Source organism: Juglans microcarpa x Juglans regia, chromosome 8D, assembly GCF_004785595.1.
Source record: "Juglans microcarpa x Juglans regia isolate MS1-56 chromosome 8D, Jm3101_v1.0, whole genome shotgun sequence".
Classification (NCBI taxonomy): domain Eukaryota; kingdom Viridiplantae; phylum Streptophyta; class Magnoliopsida; order Fagales; family Juglandaceae; genus Juglans; species Juglans microcarpa x Juglans regia.
In genome coordinates, this window is record NC_054608.1 from 26921125 (window position 1) to 26932191 (window position 11067).

Consider the following 11067-nt stretch of genomic DNA (forward strand, 5'->3'; position numbering starts at 1 on the left):
GCACAACACTTGGATCGAGTATCTCAAAATATTAAGAATAGTAGTGAAATTGGTTGAGGAAAAATGTACGTATATTAGGGTTAGAGAAATGAGAGAGAAAAAGTTGAATAAACATTATATTATAAAGTTAAAAAATGGTTTGAATATAATTTTTTAATATAATTTTATTTTGAAATTTGTAGAAGTTGTATTGATTTTTGTATGATGTTTTGAAATTTGTAAAAGTTATATTGAATTTTGTATGTAAATATCATGATTAGATAGTGAATAGATGAAAAAATTAAAATTTGAAATTGATAAGTATTTTGTATTTAAGTGATATTAAGAATAAAATTATAAGAAGTTTTAAAAATTTTGAGAATTTTAATAATTGTCATGGTGTCCAAACATGTCCTAAATATAATACGTCGTTATACTTGTAAACTTCTCCGATTGTAAATTTCTTTTCAAATTTAGAACTTCTCCAAGCTGTTTATAGTTTGCTAACCAAATTATATTTAGAAAAATAGTTGATTTACAAAAAGATCTTCCAGACGTGGCTTAGATAATATATTTAATTTTTTTTATATAATATATATATATATTAAATTATTAAACTATATTGCAAGTATTGCAAACACATCTCATATATATTGGAGTAATACTATACACCACATTCTCATCCTATTTTGATTATACTAAATAGTATGTGGCACATTCATCACCAATAGATGACAAAAAAAATGTAATAAATAATTATTTAATGGTGATAAATATGCCACATCTTACTTAATGAGATATACTTAATGAGATGTAAGTAAAATGGTAGTATAGTGGATAAAATTTTCCATTTAATTGAGGCGGGCCCGGAATGGATTACTGATCGACCTAGCTCGTATAAGGAGATATGGCAACAAGACGGGCAAAGCGAGAAGTTGTTTCTCTATATATAGCCCTTTAAATTTAAAGAGTCGCACAGTGAATTAATTAAAGATCTGCATTTCATTTCCAAAGTTTGGAAAGCTCTTTAATTTGTCCTTTATCTCAGTGCATGCGCATAAAGCTTGCAGGACGAGTACTTCTGTTGTATCAGGTTCAATAAGAAATCTCATCCTCTCATTCTGAGGTTTATTTCATTAATTTCTTTTATTCTTTTATGCACATCGATCGATCCCCGTTTTAGCTAGCTCTCTCTCTCTCTCCCTCTCTCTCTCTCTCTATATATATATATATATTGAGGATCTTGTGCTTGTCAGCAGGAAGTTTCAGAATAGCAACTTGGTATATGTATATATATATATATAGATGGCAGGACAATCAGCAACTTTTGAAAAAAATCAGGAACATGGGATTAAAAAATTGTCCGAGGAAATCAAAGGTGTTATAAAAAACTTAGATACACTCCCAGCATCATCAACTAAACATCGTTGTATCTACAAGGTTCCAGATCACATGCGCAAATCGAACGAAGAAGCTTATACTCCTCGGGTAATATCAATTGGGCCTTTTCATTGTGATAACCGAAAATTGCAAACCATGGAAAGGTTTAAATTGAGATATCTCAAGATTTTCACAGACCGAGCCGAAACAAAGTTGGAAGACATAGTGAGCACTATAAAAGGTGCGGAAGAAAGTGTTCGGGAATGTTATTCGGAGACTATACCACTTGGCAGTGATGATTTTGTGAAAATGATCCTGCTTGATGCCAGCTTCATTATCGTGTATTTCTTGAAAAGCAAGTCGAAAATCTGGACCGAGTATGACCGGGAAATATTAAAGCCGTGGTTGTGCAATAGGATGCAGATGGACTTGATATTACTTGAAAATCAGCTTCCTTTCTTTATTATTGAGAAAATATATGACACTGCATTTCTATCTCTCTCAAAAATTCACCCCTTCATTGAGCTTAGCTTTAGGCAGTTTGAATATTACAACGTTCAAAATTTTCTTCATTCTGAGTCGGAAATATTTATATTGCACTTCACTGACTTGGTTAGAAACTTTTGCATGCCTCCTCCCGAAAGGCGACCGCAAAGAAGTTATCGAAATATGAAGGAAATGTACAGTTTAGCCCAGCTTGATGAGGTAGGATTGAAGTTTAAGAAGAGACAATCAAGCAATATTAATTGGTCACCTCTTGAACTTGAACTAAAATATGCAGACGGAGTGCTGGAAATCCCACCCTTTCAGTTAGACAGTAGCACGGAGATTTATGCTCGGAACCTCGTCGCCTTTGAGGAATGTCACTATCCTGAAGATCCATATATTACTGATTACTATATCCTGTTAAGTATGCTTATCAAAACAGTCAAAGATATAGATGTACTTGTACGAGAGCAGATCATCCATAATTGGCTGGATGGCGTCGTGGCTACTTCAATGATCAACAAGCTGTCCGGCGAAAAACTTTTCTATTTCCAAATGAACTCTGATTATCACGGGATGGCTGAAAAGTTGAACAAATTCTATAAAGCCAGCGAGACTACTCTTCATAGAATGATGGCTACCTTGAAACGTGAATATTTTTACAACCCTTGGAGGGGTGTTGCCGCCATAGGGTTGCTGCTCACTGTCACACAAACTGTATGTGCTCTCATCTCGGTGAATAATTGGAAATGACGCTTTTGTAATTCTAAGGGTATTGGATTGCTTTCTGATAATTTACGTTATACACGTAATTAGTTCATTATGTTGTCGAACTGAAATCTTATCCTAATTTATATCCTAATTTTTTTCATATGCAATCATATTTAGTTGAGTGGTACATTTTAAATGGTTATCATATGAGTGATGAGAAATATTATTAGGTCTACACACAAATCTTATTCAAGAAAATGTACACATTAAATCGACTACTTTACAATATAAAAAAATTACAATTGAGTGGATTACATTAGATCACGTCAATGTGGATATTAAAATCCCAAACTCTATGGTCTCTTAACAACAATTTCTTTCTTCTTTTCTTCTTGTTTTTAGACAAGTACTGCAATTTCCATTCACGCTAATTGTCGATAAAACTGATTTCTTTTTCCTTTTTCCTTTTTATTTCCCCTTCACTTTCTCCTTGCAATTTCAATCATTTTCACTAGAGCACCATAACTGGGCATCAGAATTTTACCTTACCATACATGAAAAATTTCAAAAGGGCATTGCTATTATGTTGCCCCAGTTATTCCACTCACTTTGGCCAATTGACACGGGACCACGTGGTGTATATATATATATATATATATTCAAAACAAAAAAGCATTCAAAAAGAAAAAATACCAAAAACCCTAAGTTCCCTCTACCCCTTTTATGTTTGTATTTTTTTTTTTTATGATTATTATTTTAATAAACCACATGGCACCACCATGTTGGGCAAAGTGAACGGTATAACTTGTCGGCATAGTAGCATTTCTCATTTCAAAAATCACAAACATTGGCAATGGAATGGATCAATTGAGCGAAAAACTACTATTTCTGCAAGATGTAAGCTGTGCAAGGCCTGCCAATCAAAGGTGAAATAATGTTGTTGCTGTGACACCCCGACTCCCACGTACAAAAAAATACGGGAATCATGACGTTAGGATGATGACAACATGGTCACGCATCCCAACGATAGTGCCAAGTGTGTGTATATGCAACAGTGTACAATAAACAACGCAGCGGATAAATTAAGCAAGTCAACTAAGTACCAGAATTTAAATACAAATATTCAAGACAAATTACCTTTAAAAAAAGTTATACAGTCATCCCAAAATATATTACAAGACAAATACATAAATAATTGATAAAGCGAATCTCGATAAACAGGAGTAATCCCAGATCACTCCGCCAACGGAGCCAAGCTTAAGGCTCGTCATCCACATCTGCATCAAAATCTGCGATACCATAAAATAGTTCCACAGGTAAGTATAAACCAAACAACTCTCGGGATAAAAACATATTAATGAAACCAACATGCATGCATATGACAAAATATGATTAGCCATAAAATACCATTTTTCCCGAAAAAATGAATATTTCCAACACACGCCAGAATCTCATTTTGGCCCAAAAACATAGTCCGTCATTTTTCCAGAAAATAATTCACACAAAACAACCATTTATCAGACACTGTAGGTGGGAATCGCAGGCGGTATTATACCACCATCCCTACCGCATGCACCGTAGGTGGGAATCACAGGCGGGACACAACCACCATCCCTGCTTACCACCATCCCAACCGCGTGCACCGTAGGGGAATCACAGGCGGGACTCTACCACCATTCCTGCTTACCACCATCCCTACAGTTCCTTTCCACACAATGAATATTTATCAGAGCACTGTAGGCGGGAATCAAGGGCGGGACACAACCACCATCCCTGCTTACCACCATCCCTACCGCATGCACCGTAGGCGGGAATCACAGGCGGGACACAACCACCATCCCTGCTTACCACCATCCCTACCGCGTGCACCATAGGCGGGACTCTACCACCATCTCGACAGTCTCTTTTCCTTTTTCTCAAACCAGTCAATCCAGTCGTTTCAAACACACTCAGAATCATTTCACATGAAAATCTAATTTTCAAATAAACACATGAAAACCCAGTTTTCAATCAACACATGAACAAGAATGCATTTACACGAAAACCTAGTTTCCTTTACAAACATGATCATGCGTGCAAATATGCCATGTACATGAACAACGCCATAACCAACAACCAACAGTGCAAACCAAACACACAACAACTCCGTCCACAATCCATCCGACCCCCGAACTCCTCGGACTCAGTCCAGCATAACCAACCAGTTTACAGATAAAATGAGTTAGTGCAAAAATACATTTAAATCACGAAAGTTCTTTAGAAAAATACTTACAGTGCTATATAATAATTTCCGAAGGATCACGGAGCTGCAAGAAGTGGCAACACAGCCACAGAACAGTGCAAAATGCACTGTGGCCGTGGGTCTCAAAAACCCACTTTTGAATGGGGACAAACTAAGACCCGAAATTGATAGGGTAAGGCTTAAAGATGTCGGTGAAACTAGTGGTGGTGGTGGTTGGCCGTGGGTGGCGGCGCAAAGGGTGGTTTTAAGCCAAAAATGTCGAAATTGGAGATGGAGATAAATAGGCTTCACCGGTGATAGATCGGAGCTGGGATTGGGTCCATTGGGTTGCTAGGAGGTCGAGGATGAAGTGGTGAAGAAATGGTGGCCGGAGGTGGTGCGACGGCGGCGCTGGGACGAAGAGAAGGCCACGGCTTTGGGTGGTTCGTGGAGGCTACCGGCGGCGCGAGGGAGGCTGAGATTGAAGGGAGGTGGTCGCCAGAGGGAGGGGAAGACAATGGGCTGGGCGGTGTCGACCACGGAGGCGCGACGACGGTGGGCTAGGAGAGGAAGACGTGGACGCGGGGAGAGAGAGAGAGAGGAGAGCTTCCGCGGGAGAGAAGAGAGAGAATGAGAGAAAAGAAAATAGAGAAAAGAAGAAAAGAAAAAGGAGGAAAAAGAAAAGTGGATGGAAAGAAATGAGGTCCAATGCTCACATCTTGGGTCACAAAAATGATCAAACGGAAAAGATTTTAAAACCGCAAGTCAATTAAAATAATTTAAACGTAATGATACAATGAAAATAAAATAATTAAATCCAACAATCAATTAATTTAGAAGAAGAACAATTTAAATACATAACAATAATGAATATTAAGGAAACATTTCAAATTAATTTTTTCACAATTTAAAGATCATAAAATAAACCATCTAAAAACATCCAATAAATTTAAAACAAGAGAATAAATTTTTGAATTAATAAAAATAATCCTTCAATAAAAATACACTAAAATACGGGGTGTTCTCCCCCCTTAAAAAAAAATTTCGTCCTTGAAATTTGTAAGGCCATACATCACGCTAAAACAGGATACAGGATACAACCAGAACACGCTTGAGACAACATACCATCACCAACACCCAAAAGCGCAAGTAATGCTCTCTCAAGTCTACTCCCATAGGCAATTCCATCATACTCGCATTAGACTTCTAATGGCATCTCACGTCCAGTATTCATAGGATGGCTATGTTATCCAAAATCTCATTTCTTCAAGAACCTTAATACAACATCCAATAAATTTCAATGATTAATAGCTCCGTACAATAATCTGTGCTAACCTCAATCGACTCCTATGCTATAATTTCTAATCCTTCATTGTATTCTACCTTTGGTAACCTAATTGCCACTTCCGAGGTTAACCATCAATAACAAATTTTGCACAACCAAATGATTAATCTCCAACTACAAGCATCATCTAAAAAAATTTCAAGTCACCACCAATTTCTCAAGATCAGCACAAAATCCGAACTCCTAACTATAACCACAAATTTCACGCTTCTGCTATGCACTCCGATAATTCGCCACCTGTATAAAATTTATGTCCTCATAAAAAGACACCATCGAGTACAAGGTGGCTCCATACCTACTAATCAGAAAATTCTTACCACATTTTGGTAGAAAATACTCTTTCCCAAAACCAGGAGTTATCACTCATATTTCTCAATTAACTCCCGCTGCCTTGATCAAAATCAATATTCCGCAAAATACATCCATGATCATTGATAGGAAACCAATATCAATCAACCTCAACATCTCAAATTGCAAACAAGTAACATTACCCCAAAATACGCTCATCTCATCTAAGATAAGGAGCATACCTTAAAAGGCTCGATTCCAACTCGGCCAACCGATAAGAGCGCCTATAAATCTCTACCCGACAACCTAAACCCAAAAGCTCGTCACCTACATTCAGAATAACATCTAATCTAGCGGTGACTAAACTCATTACGAACCATCATTGACTTCACCAAAACATTATCAAAACCTTCTTGGTAACTCGCCCGCCTACTTCTACTCCTATAAGCTAGTATTAGTACGACTAGTTCCTTCAATAGCACATCACTATTAAACCTCAAGGCAAGCCATATTGCTCAAATCATCAATCCACCAAAAGCCAATGCAAATCACCCAAGGATCTTAATGCTTGATTAACTCACATACTTGATCATATTATCCATCGCTAATGCCTAAACTTCAACTTCCAAGATCCTATCATACACCTTACATGACGACCCGCCAATCTCTCTTCAAGTTAAATAACAATGTCTTTAATTCAACCAACTGGACGCTCAATCTCCAAAGGAAAGTATAGCCTCAAAATTTAAATTCTTAAGCAACCTCAAGTCACAATTAATTCCTATAGATAATCACAATAATTATTATCAACCATCATTCCATTAAGTAATCCGATTCGACTACACACTCCGATTGACTCACCAAAAACTCCAAGCCAAAATCTCTTGAATTTAATACTATTGTATTTACTCATCTTCAATGCCTACCCAAGACACTTCTTCCAAGCTAAAATGAGATTAAGACCTGTACTCTCCGAAATGCATACACACTCACCATTACTACGCATCGATCTCATGCTCCCTTAGTCAAAATCAAATGCTCCAAACGTGCAAGTGAACCATCGTTACCATTTCCATCATTTGGACCTACATCCTCGAAATCAACAAGAATCATTTCCTAAATTCGTACCATCTATTATCCTTAAAATTGATATGGATTAAATCCTTAACCTGTCACTGTAACCTCGAGCTAGAAACAATTATTTTCTGAACTAGATCAACATCTTCGATCCTCAGAAAATACACGAACCAGATCATTACCTTCCATTTCCAAAGAAGTTCTCTCCTGAAAAATTCTCATATCAGTAACTCAACTCTGATCAATCCTATTATAATTCAGCCCTTCAACTCGGCAATTCTAAAACCTTAAACCAGATAAGAATCATTTCCCGAAATCTTTAAGATCGATGACCTTAAATCTAAAACATTCACCTTATAAAGCTAGAAAATTCTAAAGTCCCAAATGTTATCAAACTGCTTAACAAAGTCGGCAAGATCGAAAACTTCTAATCTAAGTAATCCTTCAAATGCTTGTTGAACCTACCACCTTAAATACAATAAACTTAATTCCTGAAAACTATAGAGTCACAAACCTCAGATGAACTTCTCATAAATCTAACCTTGAAGTTCGTTGAACTTACAACCTCCTATTCTAAAGCCTCCTGTCATCTCCACAAAATCTAAAACCTTAATTATCCTATTCCCCAGAGATCATCCAGACCATGTCGTTCCCTTCAAGTCTCGATATTAAAAACAAACCAATCGCCAAGAGTTCAGGCCTACTACACAAAATGTTCAAGCCTAGCAATAGCATTCTCGATCGTATCATCTTCCTGCCATAGCGTAACCCTTAACCCCACTTTCAACTCAAGCAAATTCAAATACAACTGTAGCAAAATAAATTAAAATACGACAATACAACATAAAATAAAATAGAATAAAACCAACAATAAAATATCATAAGACAAAATGAAGAAAACAATGAAGCAGTACACAATAAAATAATTAAAAAATAAATAAAATAACCTGCCATAAAATAAAACAAATAATATAAAATAAACAAACTAGTATATAATAAAATAAATAAAACCAATAAAAACAACATACTTTAAATTAAATAATTTAACTTACAACTTTAAAAAAATAAAAATTATTAGTACCACCATCCCTAAGGGACATGTGGGTTTACCTAGAGCCGAACTGCTCTGATACCACCTGTGACGCCCCGACTCCCACGTACAAAAAAATACGGGAATCATGACGTTAGGATGATGACAACATGGTCACGCATCCCAACGATAGTGCCAAGTGTGTGTACATGCAACAGTGTACAGTAAACAACGCAGCAGATAAATTAAGCAAGTCAACTAAGTACCAGAATTTAAATACAAATATTCAAGACAAATTACCTATAAAAAAAGTTAAACAGTCATCCCAAAATATATTACAAGACAAATACATAAATAATTGATAAAGCGAATCTCAATAAACAGGAGTAATCCCAGATCACTCCTCCAACGGAGCCAAACTTAAGGCTCGTCATCCACATTTGCATCAAAATCTGCGATACCATAAAATAGTATCACAGGTAAGTATAAACCAAACAACTATCGAGATAAAAATATATTAATGCAACCAACATGCATGCATATGACAAAATACGATTAGCCACAAAATACCAGTTTTTCTAGAAAAATGAATATTTCCAACACACGCCAAAATCTCATTTTGGCCCAAACACATAGCCCGTCATTTTTCCAGAAAATGATTCACACAAAACAACCATTTATCGGACATTGTAAGCGAGAATCGCAGGCGGAACTATACCACCATCCCTACCGCATGCACCGTAGGCGGGAATCACAGGCAAAACACAACCACCATCCCTGCTTACCACCATCCCAACAGCGTGCACCGTAGGCGGGAATCACAGGCAGAACTCTACCACCATCCCTGCTTACCACCATCCCTACAGTTCCTTTCCACACAATGAATACTTATCACACACAATGAATACTTATCAGAGCACTGTAGGCGGGAATCACAGGCGGGACTATACCACCATCCCTGCTTACCACCATCCCTACCGCGTGCACCGTAGGCGGGAATCACAGGCGGAACACAACTACCATCCCTGCTTACCACCATCCCTACCGCGTGCACCATAGGCGGGAATCGCAGGCGGGACTCTACCACCATCCCGACAGTCTCTTTTCCTTTTTCTCAAACCAGTCAATCCAGTAATTTCAAACACACTCAGAATCATTTCACTTGAAAATCTAATTTTCAAATAAACACATGAAAACTCAGTTTTCAATCAACACATGAACATGAATGCATTTACATGAAAACCCAGTTTCCTTTACAAACATGATCATGTGTGCAAATATGCCATGTACATGAACAACGCCATAACCAACAACCAACAGTGCAAACCAAACACACAACAACTCCGTCCACAATCCATCCGACCCCCGAACTCCTCGGACTCAGTCCGGCATAACCAACCAGTTTACAGATAAAATGAGTTAGTGCAAAAATACATTTAAATCACAAAAGTTCTTTAGGAAAATACTTACAATGCTATATAATAATTTCTGAAGGATCACGGAGCTTCAAGAAGTGGCAACACAGCTGCAGTACAGTGCAAAATGCACTGTGGCCATGGGTCTCAAAAACTCACTTTTGAATTGGGACAAACTAAGACCCGAAATTGATAAGGTAGGGTTTAGAGACATCGGTGAAGCTGGTGATGGTGGTGGTTGGCCGTGGGTGGCGGCGCAAAGGGTGGTTTTAGGCCAAAAATGTCGAAATCGAAGATGGAGATAAATAGGCTTCACCGATGATAGATCGGAGCTGGGGTTGGGCTCATTGGGTTGCTAGGAGGTCGAGGATGAAGTGGTGAAGAAATGGTGGCCAGAGGTGGTGCGACGGCGGCGCTGGAACGAAGAGAAGGCCGCAGCTTTGGGTGGTTCGTGGAGGCTACCGGCGGCGCGAGGGAGGCTGAGATTGATAGGAGGTGGTCGCCGGAGGGAAGGGAAGACAATGGGTTGGACGGTGTCGGCCACGGTGGCGCGACGGCGGTGGGCTGGGTGAGGAAGATGCGGACGCGGGGAGAGAGAGAGAGGAGAGCTTCCGCGGCAGAGAAGAGGGAGAAGGAGAGAAAAGAAAAGAAAGAAAAGAAGAAAAGGAAAAGGAGGAAAAGGAAAAGTGGAGGGAAAGAAATGAGGTTCAATCCTCACATCTTGGGTCACAAAAATGATCCAATGGAAAAGATTTTAAAACCGCAAGTCAATTAAAATAATTTAAACGTAATGATACAATAAAAATAAAATAATTAAATCCAACAATCAATTAATTTAAAAGAAGAACAATTTAAATGCATAACAATAATGAATATTAAGGAAACATCTCAAATTAATTTTTTCACAATTTAAAGATCATAAAATAAACTATCTAAAAATATCCTATAAAATTAAAACAAAAGAATAAATTTTTGAATTAATAAAAATAATCCTTCAATAAAAATACACTAAAATACGGGGTGTTACAGTTGCTTTCGTTCTATTTAATTAGCTAAACAAGTTCTCTAATTTGTAATAGATTCAACCAAATTAGGTCCCTAATATGGAAGAATTGGAGTACAATCCAACAAGGAG

At 37.5% G+C, this 11067-nt stretch overlaps 1 protein-coding gene across 1 annotated transcript; it reads left to right on the forward strand.

Annotated features, from left to right (window-relative positions):
• Positions 1-888: 888 nt before the first annotated feature.
• Positions 889-2683, forward strand: LOC121242585 (UPF0481 protein At3g47200-like). The gene has a single exon (XM_041140485.1). The coding sequence runs from the start codon at positions 1285-1287 to the stop codon at positions 2596-2598; it is 1314 nt and encodes a 437-aa protein (XP_040996419.1). The 5' UTR covers positions 889-1284; the 3' UTR covers positions 2599-2683.
• The last annotated feature ends 8384 nt before the right edge of the window (positions 2684-11067 follow it).

Coding starts and splice junctions, on each gene's coding strand:
- LOC121242585 (XM_041140485.1), top strand. CDS start 1,285: ATGGCAGGACAATCAGCAACTTTTGAAAAAAATCAGGAACATGGGATT.